Below are 26,574 nucleotides of genomic sequence, written 5' to 3'. Positions count from 1 at the left end.
ACACAGCCAATATCGTCAAACAGTTCCTGGCAAAAAAGGGGGTGGTGCAAATTGAACATCCACCATACTCACCAGATTTCCATCCTCCAGACTTCTTCCTATTCCCATGACTCAAACTCACTTTGAAAGGAAAGAGATTTGACGATATTCCTGACATCCAACGAAACGTGACGAGGCTTTTGAACTCCATCCCAAAAGACTTCTTGCAAAGTTTCCAGGACATGTATAGGAGATCTCAGCGATGCATAGTAATGGGAGGTGACTATTTTGAAGGATAGTAAGGTAACTTTCGTTAACATTTCATCTACATTAATGTTACAGGACTATTCACCGAACTTTATTCTCTGAGGTTGTATTTTATTTGAACTGTTTTGTGATTACTGTTATGTTTAACTATGGTTCTTAGATATCCGTGACCTTGTTCTCCAACATTATTCCGGAAAATCGAGGTTCTACTGCAGTTGAAAATTTTTACTATTAAATAACTATTTATTTACTAAGCTTTCTCGCATGAAGCAGTCAAAAAAGTATTCATTCAAAAAAAAAAAAAAAAAATACAATCAAAAACCGGATTTCCAATAAAGCATCCTTTTCTGACTCGCGAAGCCCTTTTCAGTGCATAATTTCTATGTTGGAGCCCTATTTGACTCAAGGAGCCCTTTTTAGCGTATAATTTATATGGAGGAACCCATTCTTTTTTCTTTTTTTTTCACTTATCGAATTTACTGATTTTATTTTTCTCGAGCGGTTGTGGAGGTCCTAGGAAGCTCACACAGAGCCCCAAGGGCTTTGCGAAGCACCGGGTTCGAAACCACTGTTCTAAGGAATCGATTTCGAAGTTTTCCAGGTATAGACAGTCGAATTCCGTTATAACGAACTCCAAGAGAAAGGAGAAATCACTTTCTTATAACGAAATTTCGTTATAAAGGAATCCCAGGTTTTTGCATTGTAATATGTAAACTTAGGAGAGGAATTAGAAAAGTGTTTGTTAAAACGAGATTTTCGCTATAACGGGATTCGACTGTAGTTCAAGTGAGTTAACGAAGGCCTACGAATGATAATTGTCTGAAAAGTAATGATGAAATTCTCTTACAGATTTTTAGGTGGCAAGGTACAGCCAAAATTATACAAAACTAAAAATTTATATTGTTATCTTATTTGCAGTTATTTTCATTAAAATTAATTTTTAGGGAAAAATACGGCGTATATTTGTCACATGTATGCAGCATGTATTATCCCGCGTACGCAGAAAACACTGATAATTTGTTTAATGAAAATGCCCTGCTGTAAATAAGATACAGCAATGCTTAAACCTTCAAGCAGCACAGCAAAAATCGCCAAACCTCTACAAATGCTATATCCATGGCCCCCACATCCTGGAGCGGGGCCACCAGGCCGAGATCTTTCACGAACCCCTTCTGTAGTTAATTTATAACATGAAAAAGCAAAAAAATGACGAGAACTGTCCCGGGCCCCAGGTTTTTTCTCCGACGCTTTTCGCGGTGAAAATTAAGGGATTGGGATATATAATATACGGAAAAGTGTTCAGTTGAGAAATCAACTTCACAAAAATAATTTAGCTCTTTAATGTGAGGACTATAAGGAGGCGAGATATCTCGCTGCATATTATATATATATTTTTTTAGACATATTTTTTAGACATCCATATTTTTTATGAGCATTTTTTAAGCCAACTTTGGACACTTTTTGTGGCCTTTGTATCTTTAACAAAAAACTGCACTATATGGTGAAAAGAATTTTTTTATGTATGGGTAACAGGGGCGAATTTAACAGTGGGCGCACCGGACGCTTCGACTTCAAAAGGACCCAGAAAAAAACCAAATTTCACACTTTTCTCTAATTTAAGGGGCCTAATATTTTCTTTTACGCCAGGAGCCTCGACCGACTTTAATCCGCCACTGATGAGTGTGTGTGCATGTGTATTATATTACTTTTTGAATAATGTTAATTTAAATAATTCCTCAATACATCCACTTACTCACACTATAAAAGAATTTATATATATATTGTTGTTGGTTTTATTCAACCACTTCATTTCAGCAGAGTATGCAGGGATTGAAATCAGTGCTGGATTTAGGCAAGTGCGAAAGGTGCAGCTGCACCAGGCCTCTAAATTGTAGGGGCCGCAAAACGGAGTAAAAATACTTTAAAATGGAATAAAAAGTAATAATTTTAGTAAGTTACATTTTGACTTATTAATAGAGCAATAGCTTAAAATTCTTTCCAGACAGGGAACCCACAGGCCTAGGGTTTTGACTTCCCCTCCCCCCAAAGCCAAAAAGCGTGCATGTTTTATGCCCGGGGCGCTTGATCAGAAAGAGCGCTGAATTCTCCTTTCAACGATGTATTTCGAACTACATTAAGGGGGGATGCATGCTTGCCCCGGCCGTAGTATTTAAATGCGGCTCTGGGAAGTGATCGTCTAGCTTTGAAAGCCCTTTCGTTTTGGTCGCCTGCGTATATATATTATAGACATGGCTTCATGGCTATGATCATTTGGTAATTTTCGTCGCAGATTTCGGCATATACTGCTTTGTGGGGCGGGAGGGGGTGATAGGAACTAAACATATCGGTAAAAAAGCTAGGATTATTGTTTATTATAGGAAACTTCTCATCACGTACTCTGAAACTTACAATTTTGCTGACATCTCTTTTAAATTTTTAATGTGGCGTTGTTAGTACCATGATGAAATGCATTCATTTTATTCAATTTATTTACAGTACAAAGGTATTATAAATAAAAAAAAAGAAGAAAAAAAAGGAATAAAGCAATTTTTTCTCCAACAAAATGTCTAAATTAGTGAATTTTTTGACTTGTCCAAGTACTTAGAGACCACTTTGAATGCTAGCAGACACGCTAACATCATTTCTGATAATTTTTTGCTGCCCTTCGTCTTCAAATATTATCTTTATATATCTCAAATAAAAAATATTTTATCACACATAAGAAAGATTTGGCATCAATTCCAATTTTTTAGACGGCATGGTGACCTGGCACCTGAGATTTGTCCAGCCTTTTGTTATGAGTTAATAAAATTATAAAATTTCATAAAAAGTATTTTTAATTTTTTCACTTTATATATACATTTTTTACAAATACATTTTAAATTTTTGAGATCCTTCTCCCCCCCCCCCCACTTATGCCAATGTGAGCACCCACGGATCAAAAATACATCCGACGCCCCTGCCTGGAGTGAAAACTGCTGTAGTTAAGAGAGGCTGTAATGTCTCCACTCAGCGCTTCACGCTAATAGTGTGTATCTTAAGGAATGTAATAGTGTGACTCTGATGCACTAGCTCTTGATGCACTAGTGTCTAGCTTAGCACACTTTCTCGGTATGCAAGGGGATACAGGTTCAATTCCTGACAAATCTCTCACTTTTCTTTCCAAATATTCATTTCAGCATAACATAACGAAAATTTAATTTCTCAGTATATTTCGTGCCGAAAAATACAATCTCTCAATTATTAAGTTATGGTGAAGAGCTTCACTGCTTTACACCCGAAGCTGTTCACAAGCGAATGCTGGATAAATGAATGAATGCAACGATGTAGCATCTGCCTGGACTATTTATGGGAGAGGAGAACAGGTTTGTCTTCGGACCAATTGGAGTAATGCTGGCTTTCAGCAAATAAAGAAATTGATGACGTCATTCATTTGATTTGCATATGGATACATGGCATGAATTATTTTGCAAACACTATTACTTTTCAGTGTCAACAGTCTCAACAAGATGAAGTTGATCAGGCTTCTCCACAATGTTTACACGGATATTGCAGTTTGAGATTGCAACATCCCTGAATATGACCCAGGTTCTGATCCGGATGATTTGGTGCAAGAGGTACATAGAGACAAACAAATAATTTGGGAGGAAGATTTTGAATTTTAACAAAAGTAAATTTATTAACAGTTTCAACAAGAATTATCTAGGTTACGATTAATGAATTAACATTAAAAGACTTCTCAAAATTCATGCAAGTCCGATGAAATATCACAGTATGATTAGGCGGTTGAAGCTTCACTACGATACACGAACAAAACGAGCCATGATGTCACTGACCTTGACTGGCGAAAGTGAGGTCACAATCCAACCCGAGGTTCCACATGGCAGGAAGGTGTGGCAAAAGCTGTAGACCCAACAGTGAGAGCAGAGGTGACAATCAACTCCAAGCAGAACAGTGAATGGCTAGTACCAAGAGCTGGGACAATGATCAGCACCAAGCAAGACGGCAGATGACGAACCTTTAGCACAGACGACAAGAGCCAGGACAACTATCAATGCCAAGTGTGATAGTGGATGACTAGAACTGTACACTAACATGAGAAGACATGATGGCCTGGAACCAGCTAGCAACAAGCCGAGCAGCCGTGAATGTGTAGTTATTTAAACAGCATGTGCTAGCAAGATAGACGGACGACTCACCAAGAGGCGATCATATTACCAAAAGTGAAGTAGTAATGAATATCAAACGAATGCGTTTTAGCCATCACCACTACGGGTATTTATACCTGAAAAAGGAAGTGCGGTACGGCCCAACTCTAGGGACTGACCATCTCAGAAAAATGTGTATCAAAATATGGCCAATGGAAAAAATAATAAAACAAATTTGCATAATAGAACAATAACATTGAAATTAGTAGAAACTTTGGCACTGTGAAGTGGCAACACAACAATAAACAAAATGACAACGTGATCAAGATCTCACATTTTTCTAGTCAATGGATAATGAAAATACCACAGATATTAACTAACAGTGCACACAGTCAAATAAGATCAGATAATTTGTGTAAAAAATGACTAGACTAGGACTCTTTTCTGCCGGGAGTCTATGGGTATTTTACAAGATCATGGAATTATTTATGAAGGAACGGAAACCCAAGGGTACCTCCGCCAGTGAGATAAGGCATTTAATAATAATGCAATTAATTTCATTCATATTTTCAATTCATGTTAATGAATGGAATAGCTTACCCCCGGAGGTAGTAAATTGTAACACAATTGACACGTTTAAAAAGAAATACGATAAACATGTTGGGGTAAATCGAGAAGCTATCCATACTTCATGTATATATCATCATGTGTATATATTGTTTACAATTTTTGTTAATTGCATTTTTAATTGGGTTGCTATATTTTTGAAATATATGACATCCATATTTTTATGGGCATCTTTTTCTCAGCTACCTCGTTGGGCATTTGCCTGTTGTGGTGTTGTATTTGTATATGTATTTCATTAGATATATATATATGTGTTTCAACACAATGAAATAATAAGATAACATCCATAAACAATAAATATACGTTCAAAAATCCCCTGACTTGACCAAGTCTTCTCCCGGGGATCATTTAGTGTCAGTTGCTAGAGTTTAGTAGTGACATGATAATACTGATAAATACATACAAGCCCATAAGTGTGATATGTTATAATTGCGCTTCATAGAAAGTCATGCGTAAAAAGTATCAGGAAAGCTCAATTGCGATAATTTTGCAATTTGATTTCAGTGAGCAATGCCGGATGAAGCATATGTTTTATGATTTCCACATAGGTATTTTTTATTTGAAAACTGTAGAATAATCACCCAAAACTTCTAATTTGTACATTTAATTAACACAAAAACATAGAGGGCGGTACAACGGGCACCATTGCTACCCCGACATCATTCACTATCTCGTACAACACAACATGCTTCTTCGACATCAAGCTTGTGCTGCCATCTATCAGTCACCCTTTGAGTTAATCATATTTACAACAAAAACAATGCATGGTCAAAAAACTGTTTCCAATCTAGAATGAGAGAATATTGAATGGTGATTGGATCGAAGCAGTCAAAAATGACAATGCAAAGCATGGTGTCAGCTTCATAGCAAAATGTTCTTTGAGCAACATGAATAGACAAGCTATTCAGTTCCATACCAAGTATGTGAAATCAGAGGAGTTTCATAAACAACCTTCATCAGAAATGGCACAGAAACTTCAAATAATCTCATCCGAAGTATCAGCAATGTGTCTCAGTTTTTATTCATCAGGAGTAGAAACTGGTTGCTGTTAGAGGAATGTCTTTATCAGGGACAAAATTATGACCTTCTTCCAATCAAAAAGAAGCAATAATTTTCTCCACACCTCTATGTATGTAGCCTCTGACACTGGTATGTGTGATCAGTGCCGCTGCATCACCATCCAAGAGGCCCTTCAAGTAGCTGAATTTCTGAACTTTCGTCAAATGCTTGTTTTTGTGAATCAGCGACTCGTAAAGGTCCTTAAAACTGCTCCAGTTTATATATGACCCTGTGAATGACGGAATGTTTATACGAGGCAAATAAATGTCTCTTACCTCAGTAGAAGTAAAAGATGGTGAATATGTCATAAACTGTGAAATCAGAAATGGCACGTAACTGTTTCCCCAGCTGCAGAAGAATTCTTTCAGTATGGGTGTCTGCGTCAGAAAACTCAACCATTGTCGTGGGCACCTGTCACAGCAGCCAGAGCTTGTCTCAATTTTGATTTTGTCGAAAGATACTGTTCTTCTGAGAGAATGAATGTCATAAGAAGAGGAGATGAAATCAGTGAAGGATATTTTGCATAAGAGGAAAGTTGGCTTTTTCAAAATTACGTTTAATAGTGAGTGATAAGGAAGGAATGGTGTGATGAAGGAAAAAATTAACAAAGGGAGCTTTGTGGTCAGAACTACCATCAAAAACTAGGGAATCAGATACCAAGGTTTTTTTGGAAAAAACTATTAGATCCGAAGTAGAGCTAGAGTGGTTAGATATTCTAACTAGTTTTTATATAGTTTTTATTCTAAATAGTTTTTTCCAAAAAAACCTTGGTATCTGATTCCCTAGTTTTTGATGGTGGTTCTGACCACAAAGCTCCCTTTGTTAATTTTTTCCTTCATCATCAAAAATGGTTTGGACAAGATTAAACTTGAGGAAAATATATAGAACACCTGAAAGGGATTGCATTTTATGCCAATCTATTCCAAGTAAATTCCAATCACTGGCAATAATTATGATGTGAGAGTTAAAAAAAATTATCTAGAATTGGTTCAAGTTCTATGAAACAGTTAATATCTGGTGCAGGGGGTAAGTAAAAGGGAAAAATAGCTAGAGTGGTGCAGTTGGGAGAACGCCATTCAGCACTAACGATTTCTAAATTGGAATCCAGGAGGATTTCGGTAAGAGGGATAGAGCTAGTAAAGATGAGGGCGACACTGCCCCCATGAGAGTTTGTCTTTGTGGAAAGCAGAATAGTTTGGAGGTAAAATTTTGTTGAAAAATAAAGTTGATGTTGTTATTTAGCCATGTTTCGGTGACAGCTAGAAAATCAAAATTATGAATAAATAGGATAGATTTGAAGGAATCAATTTTATTGATTATACTTTTTGTGTTTATGGTTCTGATTCTGAAGGGTTTTTATTTATTTATTTTTATTTTTTGAGATACCTCATGGGAAACTAAGGGAATGCTGCTCGCGGGGTGGGACCAAAAGGGGTGGAGGGGGAAGGTCAAGGGCGGGTTAGTTCTAGAAAGAGTTTGGGAGATAGAGATGTCATTAATGTTGGGATCCCAAATATAATTGGTGTTGTTGATAAGGGCAAAGTTATGAAATAATTTGACTTTCAAGCCATTATCGCAGAATTTCTGGGAAGCCCTCCAAATTTGACCTCCTAGCCTGCGTGTTTCAGGTGAAAAGTCTTCAGAAACTGAAAAGCAGCTGTCTTTAAAATTATAGGCGTTTTTTAGAATTTCAGATTTGACTGAATTTGTTCAATTTAATTATTGAAAGTCTGGGTCAACGGCTCCTTTTGGAGCCAAGTCTATGGCATGGCAACAATCGATATATCGGATGGTGAAATTTCAATATCAGGGGTCAGCACGGATCATGGCCTCAAAATTAGTGAAAATAGTGACCAAAATGTTTGAAATAGTGACCAAATAGTGACCGAAATGTTTAAAAGTGACCAAAATATTTTTAGAGAGAGAGACCAAATGGACAATGAATTTTTATTACCAAATTGAATGAATTGAAATTGAATTTAGTTTTAATTTTGCATTTCAATAGAACTCATTGAAATTGCTTTTTTTACATAATAGCATGAAATAATTAAATCAAACTCAAACGCATTCTGCTAACCAGAAAAGTTTTGAACAACTTATCAAATTTATCAACAACTATGTGTGAGAGAATAACTACATTACATCCTTTTAAAGTAACAGCAGCAATGCCTTCCCCCATGTTGCTTTCCACAACCCATCTTAAAATCAATTTAAGCAGGAAAAACTTCAAAGCGGGAAAAATTTTTCCCTTTCAAAGAAGGGAAAAAAATGAAATAACACAAAATTTGATGAGAGAATTTGTCCCATCTACATTCCAGTGGATTTTTCATTCATATTATGCTATGAATGACAGTATACAAAATGTATTCAAACGTTTTTTAACTAGTACAAATTTGATTTACATACCTAGGTTTGTATAATATGTTCCAACAAATTTTAAGAAATTTACTTTAATGATTAAAAACCATAAAATTAAATTTTTAACATTTTAAATTATTAAATTAAAAAATTACTTAAATTACTGATTTTATAAATTATTTAAATTATTAAATTGAATAAAATATTCAAATTATTAAATTGAATAAAGTATTCAAATTATTAAATTAACTAAATTATTTTAATTATTATATGTTGAGGGAGGGGCAATCCACCCTCCCCCCAGCATCAATGGCAGAGCCTACTGATGTATACATAGACGCAACGTAAGATCTTCGGATCTCTCCCCCCCCCCCCCTGAAAGGGGGAGGTCCAGGGCATCTCCGGCAAAACCAATATTTATTGATACGTCAAAGATATATATGATGTATATCAATTGTCATCGTGCCACACCCCTAAGACCTTAAAGTTTCTCCACCTATGGCTGGACTGAGAAAAGTGGGCGAGTACTATTTTACAGGCGGGCACCAAAATAATACTGTCCTTGGGTGAGGGAGAAAATAAACCAGTTTTGAAATTGTTTGCTTTTCGAGAGAAAAATTTGTAAAAATATATATTTTTCCCTTTTTTTACACACAACATACACCCGTGCAAAAAAAAAACACATTTACTCCTTTACCCAGAAACACAGGGGTGGGAAGTGACAAAGTCCATTTCGGAGCAGCTTTGAAGCAGCAAAATTCAGGATTCGGAGCAGCAAATTCAGGATTCGGAGCAGCAAATTCAGGATTTGGAACAGCAAAATATAGGATTCGGATCAGTTTTGGAGCAGCAAAATATAGGATTTGGAGCAGATATTTATTGGAGCAGGGAAATTAACAAGATTATTTTCGTTAACCCTCATCCCTTTTCAAAATAAAACTGCACTGTCTTTTGTTATCAAAAATCTTTTCATCAGCTTGTTTTTTGTTTTTGGTGTTTCAGGCTTTTGACACCTTGTTTGAAAGAGAGGCTGTCATAAAATTTTTCACACCAGTCTATTTAAGATAATTTTTGCTTACTGAGGGCATTATTTGCTGTCTTGAACAGCAGCACTTCAAATGAGCAAAAAATTTTCTATAAGTTTTTTATACTCGGAAATTGTTGCAAAAGGGGGGAGAATTTCGGAAGAATCAACACGACGTTTGGCGATTAAGTACGCATTATTTGGAGAGATTAGCGATCTGACACTCGTTATTCGGCAAAGTTTCTAAATTAACATTCGTAATTCGGCGAAAACACACTTTTTACTTCCGGAATGGAAATTTTTTTCACGAAACATCTGGATTTGACGCAATGACGATCGACTACAGTAATTTCTGCTGCTTCCAGTGGCGACTTTTTTTAAACGGCAACTGACTCGCATTTGCACTTTAAAGCTGAAAGACCACTGCAAACTATCTTCAGTTGCACAATCACGTTGCACAATCGGGGTTTCACGATGGAAAGGCCGACAATTTAAATAAGGCGTACAGTGGAATATATATATAAAACACGCTCTTAGAAAGAATCGTTTCACGGTAAGCAGGAGCAAAAAATTTTTGGCGTCCTTTAAGAAATTCTGGACATACGAAGCAAAATTAGCTATTTGGCGCAGAAAAATACGAAAACACTATTGGAGCAGGATGGCGCAAGATGTTAATTTTGGCGCAGTGTTCCTACCCCTGGAAACAGTATAATTTTGGCCTCCCCCCGTAATTTTTAACAGAAAAAGAGACTCAGCGGCCTTCCCCGGTAAATTTCCCATGAACCTTGTAAGCACCAACGTGGCGACTTTTTTTCGCGCCAAGGAATGGCCGTTTTGCGGTAGTCAATTCAAGATGGCTGACAAAGGGCACATAAAAAATTACAAAAAAATATATAATTTATAATATGAATTAACCTAATATGCGGCAATATGCGAAAATCGATAGAAATATATCGGGAAATACGGAAAATTAGGATGAAATGAACAGAAAAATCGAATCAACAACATACGGGGTTTATGGATGCTGCTGTCAGGGCTACCTATTTTAGCGCGAAAACAAGTCGCCACGTTAGCGCTGACTCCTCCCGTAACTTTCAACGAACAAAACTAGTGAATTCGTCCCCATCCAGGACACCCGATTTACCATGGCCGTAATACAATTGTTTTTTCTGGAGGGGAAACGTAATTTTACTGCCCCTTGACTGTGAAATTCGATAATTTTGCAAAGGAATTTTTATTGCCTTTTCTTAAATATACCATTCCATCAAAAACGCCGTCCAAGGCATTGCCCCCCACCCCCCGCTTTTGGATCTGATCATGGTATGTAGCAATCCGGGTCGCAAGTACGAACGAAAATTTACTATCGCTCGGGGCCGGTATCCACTCTTTTTTAACAGAAAATGAGTAAACTCGGCACCTTTCCTCGTTCAACACCCGTGGAACCAGACCCCCGCCCTCTCCTATTGCGGTCATAACAGACTCGAGACAAAAGTTTTAATAACTTCCGAGGTCTAAAAATAAGATTTTTTTACACATCAAGAATGGCGCGCAAGATGTCGATATTTCTTGGGGGGCAGAGCGTACCGACTGAGCTGAAGAAAAACAATGATCAGAAGTTCATTTTGAACTCTTTTTCCATAAAAGTTGCAAAAACAAAAAACAAGATCACTTTCGTTCATCAAAAATACGGCCGGCAATCAAAAGAGAGAAACAAAACGAATCCCGACATACATCCATGCGGAAAAAACCGATATCTCACCTATAGAGAAAAAACCAGTCTATATATCCGTGCTCCCATGAGGGTACGCCGCCGCCGATTTGCATACAGCGTCGGAACAACCGGTTCCCGCACGTGCATGGAGAGAAAAAAAAAGGAAAACAATCCAACAATATTAAGTCAACAATCAGTATCGTGAAGATGCTCTAAATTAAGTTACGGCCCGGGCATAAAAAAAAATTAATATTAGGCCCTTTAAATTAGGAAAAAAATGTGAAGTAGGGGCCAAAGGCGCGCTCGGTGTGCCCATCGTTAAATCCGCCTTCAGTTACGGCTCGCATGCACGTTAATTGAGTTTTTATCAGCCTGATGACAAATTTTCATCTGATTTGGAAACCCTTGTGTTAAACTAAATGTTGAATTGCAGGATTCTGTGATCTTTTCATAAATAGTTCTCCTTTCGATCAAATTTGGGGGTACGGTTTCGTGCTGAGATTTAAATCCAGTTAGAAAAATAGTACGAATTTTATTTTTCGATAGATCGCGATTTTCAATCGGATGATTTTTTTTTTATTGTAAGTAAATTCAAAATACATGCGAGCTTCTTTAACCTTGGCCAGCTACAAGAGTATTCTCCAAAGCGTATTAATAATACGCTTAATACGTATTAATAATACGCGTCTTTAATACGTGCTTTGGTATTCTCCCGCTGCGCAAGTAGTTTCTGCACGGGCTCTCTAATCGTCATTTCAAATAACATTTAAAAAAATTAACAAAAGTAACGATAGAACAAACAACAAATGTAACTTGCTCGATGCTCAGAGAAAGGAATTTGGCCCTTAGGACTAAAACTTTTTAAAACAAATAAAATAAAGGATGAATTTTAAAATAAGATGAAAATGAAAGAACGAGTGAGCACGTGGGGAAATAAGAAAGAATGGTAGTATAGGGGGAAAAAAATTCTTTGTTGTAAGTTCGCCTTTTATGCTAGTTTTTTTTCCGACCGACTTTTCCATAAAATGACGATTCTTTAACCAAGGAGCTTACTTTTTCCAAGAGCCTTGAAATCAAGTTCTGCTGACGTAACACGGTATGCTCCCGGGAAGATAACATGCCTTCGATCGTAGTTCAATGAAGGGAGGGAGAAAATTAGCGATATTGAACAGGTAAAGTTCCTCCTTGAAGAAAAGAAAAACACTGACAGCAGAAAAGCGCGCGAGACCGAGGTTTTTTTGCTAAAAAAGTGGAAAAAGTGACCTGGGCCTGAAAATACGTAATAAAAGTGACCAGTTTCTAAAAAAGTGACTTTTAGTGAAAAAAGTGACCCGTGCCGAGCCCTGCAATATTTAATAGTTGGGAGCAACATTTGATTATTTTAGATTCTAGAACAGAGGGAATTCAATGTCCGAGGCTTCCTCCGGGATACCATGAAAAATCAAATTGGCACAACCGGAGTGGTCCTCCACATCTATTACTTTGGAAACGAGTGAGGAACAAAATTCTGAAAGGTCTAAAGAGAGGTCGGAGACTTCATTTTGAAGACCCACTGATAGGGAAAAATTTCTATTCCACTTCACTTACATGTTGAGACAATCTATTTAATTGTGCGCTGAAGGAATCCTGTTTTTAAGAAAGGAGTGTAAGTTTGTCTAGAATGGCGATTTGAGTATCCTGGATATTGCGAAGAATGGAGGAGTCAGGGGAGTTTTCTGGTTCTCCGACAGTTAGAGATGGAATTAGATCTGGTTTGAATTTGTGAGGTGGGGAGATTGGTTGACTCTAGAGCCAGGGTTGGACTCGATATCGCCAGAGAGTAAAAGAAACATGTGGGGAGTGGGTGAAGAGACTATATTAAATGGAACGACTTTACATAAAAATTGGTGGAGGTAGGGAAAATCATTAGGGAACATATTATCGGTGATATATTATTAAATTTGATAACATACATATTTTTATTCTGAATGGTTATGCAAATAAGTAGTTGTCTGCCACTGTAATATGCAAATTTTTTAGAGCTGGCTATCCCACATTTTGATTTCACATTGTCACGATGGATGCTGGGAAACTTTTCATTCAAATACCAGCAGCGTGCTATGAATCAACACATTTTATTTGTTTCAACGCATTTGTTCTAGTCATTACCGGTTCCCGAGAAGTTCCATCCCGAGGGCTGTATAGCAAGTCGCCTCTCAATCAGCATCATGTACTGAAGATTCATAGTGTGCTTAGGCACTGCTCCAGTCACTGTGCCTTTCCTTCTGCTCGTCGTTTGGTGGCCTGACCGAAATGCCTTCGTGAATCTTCCTCTCAAATGAAGTGAACTTGCTGTAGAGGACAGCGATCTGTCTACGTTGTCCTTGGACTCATCGACTCTGGTTTCCTGCTGTACCAGCATTGTTGGGAAATGGCCAGACTGTTCTTGCAAACCGAGAAGTAGTAATTCTTGTGGTGATACGAAGCTCACGATGGACAGAACTAGTGAGAACGAAGCATTTTGTTGAAATTAAAATAGTAACAAATTTTTCCTTAAAAAGTTAGTAAGATAATCAAGCCTAAACTTTTTTGTTGCGGAAAACTTGAAAATTAATATTGTTGAATAAATGTTAAAGTGGAAAATTTAAGTATTTGTCTTTCATGTTGGGAAACACTAAAAATAATCCGGGTATGCAAATGGTATGTTGCACACTGACACAAATGCAAATTGCAAAGAATTGTGATGCAGGAAAACTAACTACATCTTTGACAAATTATGTCACAAAGGAAACACCAGTTAAGGCTTAAATCTTGTGATTTTTGAAATTAGTGATATCTACTCATTCTAGAATAAAGGATTTGATGAAATTTTAAGGTTATGTTTTCAGACAGTGATATTTACAGAAAAAGAAAATCTTGCATTCCATTTTTCCGTCAGGTGTATTTGAAGAGCATAAATGCATGTATAAAAAATGTAATTATTGATAATCTATGATTTTATGATGCTATTATGATAATAATTATAATTTATATTAAATTTGATTCAAAAATTTGACTGGAAAACCTGGGAAAGTCAGGGAAATTTTTTTACGAAAATAAGCATGAACCCTGACAAAAAAAACTTTCTAATACACAGGATGACCCCGAAGGCCATCTCGATATCACCATGAGAGACCCTGGGTAAAATAATATGCTGAGGCACCACCTCCTAATTTGCATTCTCATACATCAAAGTGCTAGACCCTTGGGCTGTGATTGGGGAAGCCCATTTGTTCAAACAGCCTTTAGTTTCACGTAAGTTCTATGGTTCAAGAATCCTCACTAATAGCTGATAAAAAAAGTTAAAAAAAACCACTTTTTATGACCATAAATTTTGTTTTCCTATCAGGAAATAGTAGATGTCTGAACTCTTATCCAATTCTCAGAGTTGGAACCAGCTTTTATTTAAAAAATTCAATGTGAAAACTCCAACAAATTAAATTAGCTAAACTAATAAAACATGAAGTGACAGAGCCCCAAAGCAGAATGTTTTGCATTGTTCCTCGGCTGCCTGGAAATGTTCTGCAATAAAAATAATTCCTATAATAGTGTTTTTAAAATTTTTCTGGAAATTCTTCCAGATTGTTCTGCAGTAGCACTGATTGTTCTGTGACGCACATTGCAGATTTCGGCACATTCCACTTTGAGAACACAGAGTATAAACACAGATGCCATTGATGCGCTATAACGCATCAAATACTCTGAATTTCGGAAAAGGACGAATAAAAATTTTGTTCAGGCGTCCTCTGGGACGTGTTCTTTCCTAGTTCTAAGAAAAAAGTAGAGAAAAAATCTTCCAACTTTTTTCCCATTTCTTTTTTTTTCTTTTTACCATGTATCATGATCGCGTTGACAAACTGGTTTTACTACTTTGTACACTGTACTGTATTGATATACACGCGGGTTGTTGAAGAATAAGATGAGGGATATCTGGTTGATTCTCCCTGAATGAGGAGCCATGTACAGAAGTTTCAAATTTCGGATTTTTTATTACCCTGCTGATTTTCTCCTTCCAGTTACATACCGGAAATTACGATACTTTCGCGGCTATCGGCCGGCATTCAAAGACCGCGTCTATACGGAGTAAATTCCTCTTGTTCCTACAATATTGCGAATGCACGGTTTTTTAAAAAATCTTAAAGGATTGGAACGGCCATTCAAATTGTAAAACTTTCCTGACATCGTGGGAAAAAAACCGAATCTGTAAAAGTTAGACCTTGAATATCCACAGTTTTGTCATCTAGCAGCTATGCGGTAGTCACTGTTTCCCATCGCTAAAATCATGGGTGTGTAAGCAGAATCGGCTTTTGGAGGGGCACAAGGATCTAATTCTTCACAGATAGTATATAAAAGAAATTATTTTATTCCAATATTTTAATTCTCTACAAAAATATTTTTAATTTTTGATCTCCGGGTAAGGGGGAGAGGGAGAAGAGGCCCCTTATAACCTCCCCCACAAATTTTGCTTTTGGTGAAAATCAGTGTTTGGAACTTGCGATTGCGCAATGGTAATCGGCTAAAAATGTGATTTTCTAAAGAGTTCAAATTTTGAGCTGGCTATTCCTTTGAAAAAACTTCTGGTTATATACCATGGCGATCACACAGACCTACAACACAAATATGCATACATTAAACTTAAAATGCATGCATTACCAGTTTGAAGGATAGATGCAGGGCTGCTATTGGGGGGGGGGGGACAGGCGGGCCTAGTGTCCTGGGCTCTGGACTAGAAGGGCGCACCAAATTCAGCCTTTATTACTGCTTCTTCTACATTACATGGGTGTGCCAAAATGTGTTCTTGCCCCGTTTGAGGAAGTATCTAGTTGTTGCGCTAGATAGATAGCACCACCAGGCCTAGAAGTGAAAATTTGAAAAAAAGAGTAGGAAAAATAGGAAAACCAATGACAAAAAATAGGAAAAAAATAGGAGGGGAAAAAACTGAATTCCCAAATTATCGTGGCATTGAAAAATGTTGTGCCATTGAGATTCACACCTTATATATTTAAATTATAGTATTATCTATTGATATTTTAAGAAACTCAAGTTCTCTCTCTCTCTAAAGAATTTAAAAATCTTTCATTTCCACAGAATGTGGTATAGAAAACAATGTAAATAGCAAAACTAAAAAGAAATTAATCAAATTTCTACTGTTACTTTAAAAAGTCCAATTAATGATCGTGATCCATTTTTCCCTGTACTTTTCAGAGAAAGAAAAAACCTGTCTACGTGCCATAGAAATGTAGCACATGCATGCTTAACAGATTGCCCACAGGCTGAATGTGGGCCCGGAATCATGTGTTGAAACCCCTAGCTTCAAACCTAATTTTTCAAAAAATAAACTAAGCGATACATTTCCAGATCGTTCCAGAGAACCTGCAGCACAGTTTCAGGTCATTCAAGTGGTTCGCGTCACAGTTCCAGATTACTCAAGTTACACGAGCTGCTGTGGCACATTCCTAGATCACTAGAGTAACCTGCGATATTGTTCATCTACACTTAAGTGACTCACGGCAGAGTTCTAGACCACTAAAAGTGACCTGTGTACATTTACACGTCATTCAAGTGACCCGCAGCACATTCTCTGATGAGTAAATATGTCACAGCATATTTACAGATCACCACGGCACAGTTCCAGAGCACTCAATCGACCCATGAAACTTATAAAGATCACTGAAATAACCTGCGCCACAGTTCCACAGTCTTTAAGTGTGCTGCGGCACATTCCTAGATCATTTAGGTGACTCGCGGAAAATTTACATATCACTGCAGCACAGTTTCAAATACTCAATTGATCCAGAAATATTTACAGGTCAGCTTCTGTGACCCGATACACATTCCAAAATCAATGAAATGGCCCACACTCAACTGAATGTTGAACACCCTTGATGTAACACCTCCTGGAGTTAAACTATATCTGAAGGATACAACGATTGGCCTGCATATGTTCATGAATGTCTGGTTTTTTTCCAAAGATACAAATTTTTTTAAAACACACAGAACCTGTAGCCCTCGGGGATATCTCATGTGATCCAGGACAAATAACAAAACCACACAAGTGGCCCACAAATGATCATCAAATCATTTAAGTGGGACACATTTCCAGATTACTTCAGTCGCTTGCGGCACACTTCCAGATATAAGCTGCCAACAGCATATATCCAGATCACCTAAGTGACCTCAAGCACATTTCCAAATCACTTGAGCGACCAGCGGCAAACCCCCAGTTCACTTAAGTGGCACGTAGTTTAGTTGCAGATTACTTTAAGTGGCTGGAGGCACATTTGATCATTTGAGTGGCCCTCTGCATGCTTCGAAATCACTTGAGTCGCTCGCAGCACACAGATCAACTAATGGCTTGCGATACATTAACACTTCAAGTGGCAAGATGAATTTTTTATAGATTATTTTAGTGGCGCTCTTGACACATTTCCAGACCACTAAAGTGGCCCGCTATGCACTTTCAGATCATTCAAGTGACTTGTGACATATTTCCTGATGATTCAAGTGGCCCGCGGCACACTTTCAGACCATTTGAATGACTCGCGGCACATTTCAACTCAACTTTTTGAAGAGTGTGGGACCAATTCATTGATTTAAAAATGTATCGCGAGCCACTCGATTAAGTGATCTAGAACAGGACCGCAGGTTATTTGTGTGATCTGTAAATGTGCAGCGGATCACCCAAGCAATCTGGGAATATGCAGCGGGCCACTTAAGTGATTTGGAAATTTGTCTCGGGCCGCTCAATTGCAGGATTCACCGTGAGCCACTTGAGTGATCTGGAAATATGCCGCGAGTCATTTAAATGAGGTATGAATGTGCCACGAGCCTCTTCATTTATTTGTAAGCGTACCGGGGCCACTTGAGGCAGGCCACATTTAGGGTATGGATTGAGCACATGCACATGTATGCTTTAAAATAAGGGGCTGTTCAAGTATTATGTCAGCAAATTTTTAGCCATTTTGACCCCCCTCCTTGTCAGAAAAAGTCAGCAAAACTCTGACTCCCCCCCCCCCCGGCAGCAAATTTTGTCAGGGCTCTATTCCCTTTCTCCTAACGCATATTGGTGGGATCAGAGACGTACGGGGAGGGGTGGAATCTGGTTTGGGAGCTCGTGGTCCCCCCCACAGATGATCAAAAACTTATTTTTTAATGCAGAAAATATTTTTTAAAAGAATTAAAATTTCGAAAGAAAATATCTTTATATGTTATTATAATCAATTTCTGCCAATTTCAGTGCTATTTGAAGGCTAAGAACTCAAAATTGCTCAAGAAATTCATTACCTCTAAGCCCTTAGTAATCCTTGACCCGCGGTAAATATTTGGCCTGTGTGAACCAAATATGGCCCTGGGGTTATGATGTGGCCTGTCCTTCTCAAACCTAATTTTGTAAAAATAAACAAAGTGGCATATTTACAGATCACTTAAGTGACCCGTCGCACAATTCCAGACCATTTAAGTGTGACTTAGTTAATATCTTTGTCTTAAACAAAGATATTAACTAGGGTCTAAAAACTAGTTTGAAAATTTGTTCCACTTAATCCGTCCATTGTTACAAGAACAAATAACTTCCAAAATAATAATTGCTTTTTTTAGTGCCTATTTTAGGCAATTTTAATGCCTTTTTGCCTGCCTATTTTAGGCAATTTTAATGCCTATTTGCATGCCTATTTTAGGCAATTTTAATGCCTTTTTGCCTGCCTATTTCAACCATTTTTTAGGGCATAAACTTCTGGCCTCTACTAATGACCATTTAGAGTGGACACTTAAGTGATTTGTTTATTGCTTGTTTCTGAGAAGTTTCACAGATGTGGTGAGTCTCGAAGAAAGGGGTTTCAATTGTTTTGATGGCTATATATGCCCTTTCAGAATTTTTTTCTCCCCATGTTTACAGTGTTTTCCCGAGCGGGTAAGAAAGTCTATTGTAAGCATTTGGAGGGTACAGGTCTGCCGAAAAGAGACATACGGTACACATGCACAGTAAGTTCTCTCGATCATTTCCTGTAGAATTTTCTTTCGATGTGGTGCTTTGCTGGCTGACAGGGCCATCCAAAGAGCATCATGGGGCCCCCCCAGCCAATTGATTTTTCTGAGGCCCTACCGGGAAAATTCTCAAAAATTTCAATTAGTTTCCATTTTTGTGAGGCCACTCTTCTCTTGAGGCCCTGGGCCATGCTCGGGTGGGCCCATGCGTTAAGATCGCACTGCTTGCTGACTGTGTCAAATCCGCCATTCGTAATATCAAAAAAACAAAAACTGCTATCTCTAAAAAACCTGGCAATTTTGGAAGAATTTTAAATTAATAATGAAAGTATTAATAATCTTGCAAACCAGTTGAATGTTTTCGTTTCAACTTCGAAAATTATTATAAAGCAGAGAAACAAAACCAAAGAGCAAGCTCCTGATTCAAAATCATCTACTGCCGAAAAAATTGAGAGTCCAAGATGGAGAAAATTTCCCAAGTCGAGAAGATTTTGTTGCAATTTTGTACCCAATGTTGTGCCCCAAAGGTAATGTTGTGCAAAATTTTATTTCTTTAAGTGATTTGAAATGTCATTTAATTTCCTCTCAAGTATGAAATATTTTTTTAGAACAGAATTTTGGAATGCAATCAAACACATTAAATTTTATAACATTTTGTATGTATGTGGGGCGGAATAATTTTTAAAAAGTCTCAGTTATTCGACTTCGACATTTATACAACGTTTCGACTTGGCCTCTTGAACATTGTATAAAGGACTGTAACAGAATTGTCAAGTTGCTTAGTTAAATAGAGTAAAGGAGTGAACATAAATATTTTAATTATTTCAGTTCAATTTTGCAGGCTGATGCTTTGGCCAAGGCCAATGAAAATAGTTATTCAGTATTATTACTTTCATTAACTCTTTAAAAAATTCACTGAATTCATTTATTCTTTTTGGACACCTATAGTGAATCGGCTGTCATAACGTAATCACTTTATTTTATCAAAAAAAGCATTGCATAGAAACTTCCCGTTAGAGCAGGGGTTCTCAAACTTTTTCAACCTGAGGCGCTGCTTTCCCCTCCTCAATGTGTATTCCTGCAAGCTCCATCACCTCCCCAGAGCTGTTTGGAGGCGCACAGTTTAAGAACCCCTGCGTTAGAGGAATAATCTATCTAATCTCACAACATGTTTCAAAGTGGTTTATTATGTAGAGACTCTACAGTAGTTTTGGTGTAGTATGAGTACACTCTGAAGGGCACATTTTTTTCTTTAAATTATTGTGTCTGCACATCTGCTGTATCTGAATTTGTGCTTCATTGATTCTTTGTTGAATAATCTGACCAACAAATCATACTACTAGTACATGGATACAATATTTAAACAGAGACTTTCAGAAGCTATGCAATGTTCTCTAGTACATGTACCACCTGTGGTCACACACATCCAGTAAAAAAATACAATGTGACTCACTGGTGGATCATGATGTCTAGAACGTGTTATTACAGTAATAATGGTGCAAACATCAAAGACCTAATCATTGATGGGACTATCTCCTGATTGCTTTCAAAGATAGGTTTTCATCTTCTTAGATAGGTATTGCTGTACATGGTTATAAATGGTTTCAATTAAAAAGTAACCAATTAACAAATTGATTTATTGATAGAAAAAATTTCAATTAATTTGCTAACAATTTCACTCAATTCTCTCCCCAGTTTTTATATCTTAAAAGCTGCACAGCTGAGTTACATCATTCTGAAATTGAGCATTACAGAAAGACGTACAGGTACGATAGTATCAAAAGGTTGAGGATCATCATAATCTAAGCTGTGTGAATTTTTCAAATTTCTTTCTCAAAAACCACTGTTTTTTGTTTTAAGCATAATTGTTATTTATGCTAGGATTACTACTACAATATTGCTGTCACTGAATAAAATACTGAACTTGTGTTACTGAAATAAAAATTTAATAAATTTTTTTGGGAAAATGTTAATAATTGTTTAATATTTCAAGCCGTTTAAGTTTATTTTTATTTTTAAAGAAATATAATATAATATGCACTTAAATTGGTCTTGAAGCAGTGAAGCTTTATGGTTTTAAAAAGGCTTCATATTCTGCACTTTCAACAGCCTGTCATTGGTGGAATATTCAACATATATATATATATATATATATATATGGATGGAAATAATAATAATGAATCCAAAGCACTCATTTATTCTGGATTTACACACCCCAACAAATTACTAAGCATGTATTCCTGTACAAACCCTTCTTGTATCAGAAGTTTTAATTCACTTTTTCATGGTTTACAGCTGTGTCCTCAAAGAGTGCGTGGCAGCTCCCAAAAGTTCTTATGAAACTTTCTAAATGGCAATGCACACACATATATATATATATATGCACCTTATGTGTCTATTTGTTTAAGTAAGAAATTGGTGTTCGAAGTTAGAAAACCATTGTCTCAAATCTCACTCCAAAAGGGATATGTTGTCAGCTGAATAAATAGCTTTGGTTTCACTTCGTTATTTTTCAAAAAGCATTCCTCAATCTCTTATTTTCTTGATAAATGTAATGGATTGTTCAAATACATCGACAAACCATACTCTACTCAGACAAACTCTCTCAAATGCAGTTATAAGCATCGCTAATGCTATTAGAAATGTTTCCTTCATTCCCTTCACATAAGCTTGGTTTATCACCTAATAGTAATTTAAACCAATGTTAATGACTGATTGAACTCTAGCAAACCAAGTTGCTTCACTGATACATTTCAACTGTCCTGGTTAGAATAAAAAAATTGAACAATTTTTTTTCTTGAAAACTGATTATTAAGTGCACTGTCTAACACATTAATTATTAATATGACCAATTTTATTCAAAATCAATCAATCACAGCCTTTAAACGCATGCTTCTAGTAATGAATATTTCTTCTACATGTCTAATACAATTGTGATCTGGGTTAACCTTGTTTTTCTTCCAGGATCCCAGGAAATGAGTTTGAATTCTCAGTTTATTTTAAGTGTGGGATCCCGAAAGAAAAACACTATTTGAAAAGTGGTAGAATGTTTAAATTTGTTTTTTCATGAATTGTCATCCCTACCAGTATGATCTTATGAAACAATTTAATGTTGTTGCTGTCTAATTATTAAATGAATTATACCACGAATCTCAGAGAAAAGAAAATCATACCACATGATGTATTAATGGCATCACGGAGGTCAGAATATTTCCATTTTGATAAATCATATTTTTTTGATGCTAAATGTTCCTGTTGTTGCAATATATAAGCCGACCTATAAAAAGAGAAACCAAAATTTATCAAATACTATATTTATTGATCACATTTTATCTGTCAAGTCACAAAATACACACTTTTGCTCATTTTAATGAAACATTCAACTAAGAGCATTTTGCAATAGAGCAATTATTACAATTAATCATTTGACTTGTGGAACCAAACTGCATGAAGGTTGGCAAATCATGTGGTGGATGAACACAAGACATAGAATTTAAACCATTATTTCTGTGCTCTGATGGTGAAATGTCATAGCTCACTTTTTCCAAAAAAATTTAGTTAGTTGTCCGTATTCCAAAGTCTTGTTTGGCAAAATTTTGTGTTTCTCTTTCAGTTTATGAGGAAACAATGGAAACAAATTGTAATAAGTCAAAAAGCCACACAATTTTGGCAAAATATTGTTTACAAATTTGCCACCATGAAATTTTGAAAAAGTGACTTATAATATTTTGCCATCTAAGCAGATATTTACTTTTGTCCCCCTTTTTTTTTGGGACGCTTGTTTCCTATTTATACTACCTAAGCAGTGGAACTCATTTTATTGTATTAATGTAATTCTTATTTAAAAATGAAAGTTTTCACATATAATGAGTCAGGTACAAATATCAAAGAAAACATAAATAATAAAAGAAAATGCATAGGTACAGTAAGACCTCAGTATAAAATCTATGGTTTTTAGTGTGACAATGCTTATTATTATTACATCAGTTTTTAAAAGTCTAAGCGAATGGAATAGGAAATTTTATTAAATTTTCCTAGGTTAATGCCATGCTTTAATTCTGAAACTGCTTACAAAGCCATAATGCAAATCTTTCTGTAGGGGAAATACTCTCTTCTTTCAGAAGCATCCTTGCACATAGGAAGACATTCCATTTTTTTATTAGGTTTATCTTTCATTGACATTCATACCCACTTTGCAGGAAGCTGAATATCTAGAAGGCAGAGGATGTCTGATTGGCTATCAGAAAGAAGTTCAGTTCGAACTGTGTATGCAAGATAAGTGGTGTGAGCTCAAACATCTTGTATAACATTTGCAATCGTGTTAGATGCCCACTAACCAAAAACCCAAAAAATCTTACCAGAAAATTTACAACAGAAAAATTGTCTCCAAAGCTGCTTCTTCAAAATAGACTTGTTGTTAGGAACCATCGGGTCTCTTTCAACTCTTGGTGACTCTATAGATCATGGCTCTCCAAGCTGGTCTGTCATTCACAGCATGTCTCAGTTGTGCTAGTTTCATTCTAGTGCTCTGCAACACCTCCTCTATCCATCTGGTGCTTGGTCTGCCTCTTCCTATTGTTCTCTCCATTCTTCCAAGCATTACAATTTTTTCTAGTGAACCTTCTGTGCGCATTACATGGTCAAAGTAAGACAGTTTCTGTTTAATGACTGTTGCTTCTAGAGAATAGTCAACCTTGACTTCTTCAATAACCGATTTGTTAGCCGAGAATTCCATGGACAGCTAAAAGCTGTCCATGGAATTCTCGACATCCTCCTTCAGCACCAAATTTCGAAGGTATCAATTATTTTCTTATCTGCTTTCCATAGTGTCCAGCTCTCACATACATACATAAAGACAGGAAAGACCAACACATTTATAATTCTAATTTATGTTTTCATTGATACATCTTTGTCTTTCATTATTATATTAAGCTTTCTCCTGGCTGTTTTACCCAGAACTACTCGTCTTTTTATTTCTTCTGTGCAAGTTCCCTCTTTTACAGTTCTTGATCCTAGAAAATCAAATCTGTTCACAATCTCAAAACTTTTGCCATGTAGTTGAAAACTGTGAATATCTGCTGTAGTCATGATATTTGTTTTTTTCGTATTTAGGTAGAGTCCAAGCTTCTCACTTTATGTTTTTACTCTTGATATAATGTTCTTCGGGTCCTGCCATCAGAGTTGTGTCATCAGCATGTCTAAGGTTGTTGATCACTCTTCCTCCAATTTTAACACCTGCCTCTAATTCCTTTAAATCAGATGCTCTCACTATATATTCTCCATACAGAGTAAATAGGTTTGGGGAAAGGATGCATCCTTGTCAAACTCCTTTTTCAATTCCAAACCATTCAGTTAAGCCATAGTTTGTTCTTGCACTTGCCTCTTGGTTAATATATAAATTTCTGATCAAGCAATCAAAATAGACTAGCATTACACAAAAAAAGCAATCTTTGCCACAAGATTTATAAAACTAACTTTTTGACAAATATGAAATAAAAACCAAGTGATGTTTAAAAAGTGATAAAGTGATTGTTGTGTGTGCTTATAACCATTTTCGAAACACTGAGGGTTTCATTCTCAGAGGATAAAAAATTAATTCAAAACGATCCATCCAAGATCCTTTTGGATTAATTTTTTATCCTTTAAAAACGGAACCGACAGTGTTTCAAAACGACCCTAAGGATCTCGTTTTTATCACATCACTTGGTTTTATTTAATTTTTGTTGAGAATCTGATTCCATTGGTTTTATTTGGTGTAGAATTCCTAGAACATCTTCAAATACCATTTGATCAACATGATTGGTGGTAAAAGATTAGGCAGATGGAAATAAAAAGCCAGTGAGTTTCCCAATTTGAAAAACTGGAAGATCTTCTAATATGGGTAAAAATTGCTTGAAGTCAAAATTTGTCTTGCACTTTTCAAGCATTGTCATCAAGGTGGATATGCATAGTTGTATAGGCACAGGGTTACCAGATTTGAACACTGAGAAAGGAGGATGCCGGCACGCTCACTCTCGATCAACTGAACATGACTTTTCGAAATTTTCATGACAGATGTGGCACCACTATAATGGCAAAAAAACCTGCCACCACAATAACTTTTCCGAACTAAAACAGAAACGCTAAAAACAAAAACATAAAAAAGAACAAATACTGATTTCTCTCCTATCGCTCACAATGAATTGTTCCCACCAGTTTTGTTTATCAGCCTTTGCCTAGAGAATGGTGATGAATTTTTTTGGCGACCAACCAGTCTTTTGTTACATTTATTGGCATTTCTGAAAGCTTTCATAGACTTGTTAAGGGCTAGCCTTTTTGAGCCTTGCTGTTCCCCCAGAGGCACAGGCTGCCTTCTACTTTATTTCTGAATGGAAGAGGTAATGCCCCTCCCTCCCCGCTTCAGTATACAGCATTTGCTGTCAGTGATTCTTTTAAATGTACCCCTGTCCCACCCCTAATGATATCCAGGCTATCTAGCAAACCCAATATTGCAGTCCTGCTCATCATGAATAATCTGGCAGAGTAAAAAAGGATGAATCCCAGAGGCGAACACCAGCGAGGCCAAGGTTCAAGAGAGGCACCACTCTCTTAATTTTCCCTGATCAGGTTTTTGTCCTGATCATCACCTACCACCATCACCTTCAACCAGACCGGGAAACTACTGTTGGTGAGCAAACAATGGTATTCTTAAAATGGATGTTGCATTTGTTTGTTCCAGAGCTATTTTTCATATTATCCTAGGGCAAGCTGGCTCATGCATCTGCCCTGCTTGGAAACAACTTCGGTTCTTGAATTCTGGGAATTTGATGGCGACTGGTCAAAGCATGTAAATAAGTGAAAAAAAACATACAAAAACTCTCATGTCAATAAAGAGATGTATGTTTCTCAGAGTGAAAACAAATTCTCCCCAAGACAAAAAAGGAGAATTTTCTAAAATGCAGGAAGACACTTGAAATGACATTCTAAAGCAGGATGTCAATGGTTAATACAGCAGCTGCCATGCTCAATCATGGTGGAAGAATTTTGAATTATTTCCCAAGTCTATGAATTCAATGCTAATGTTTTAATGTTAATTATACTTGGATTTTCTCACTCTCTTATGCGATTATCAAGTCCTGACATGTTGGAACTGTAGCTATTCCCCCTTATATACATATTTTGGCAAATATTATTTGATACTAAATTTTAATATTACTTGAGCCCTGTCATTCTGCACCATATCTTGCAATCAAAAATTTTAATTTCTCTTCAATACTTGAATGTTTTAATTAAATTTTTTGACAACATCAATAGCAACTTAACATGTTATCTACTGTAGTGGATTCCACTTATGTTTTTCAAAAAACCATCATGAAAAACTTTGTAAGTCGGAAACTACATTGAACAAGAAATCTTGATGA

At 36.6% G+C, this 26,574-nt stretch overlaps 1 protein-coding gene across 3 annotated transcripts in view; it reads right to left on the bottom strand.

The window, feature by feature from the left end:
• Positions 1 to 26,574, bottom strand: part of jar (Myosin heavy chain 95F jaguar) — a 396,549-nt gene that overhangs the window by 39,045 nt on the left and 330,930 nt on the right. For 2 of the 3 annotated variants that reach the window (XM_089239616.1, XM_089239618.1), the window contains one exon: positions 22,348 to 22,451. In XM_089239616.1, the coding sequence (XP_089095742.1) occupies positions 22,348 to 22,451 (104 nt within the window). Of the gene's footprint in view, positions 1 to 13,295; positions 13,655 to 22,347; positions 22,452 to 26,574 lie in introns of those variants that run through there. The other variant, XM_089239617.1, reaches the window with a different exon arrangement.

Source organism: Pholcus phalangioides, unplaced genomic scaffold (genome assembly GCF_987345545.1).
Source record: "Pholcus phalangioides strain wild (caught in Gottingen) unplaced genomic scaffold, Ppha-v1.0 ptg000011l_1, whole genome shotgun sequence".
Classification (NCBI taxonomy): Eukaryota; Metazoa; Arthropoda; class Arachnida; order Araneae; family Pholcidae; genus Pholcus; species Pholcus phalangioides.
Note: the sequence above shows the minus strand (reverse complement) of the source record. Positions and strands in the feature narration are given on the sequence as shown.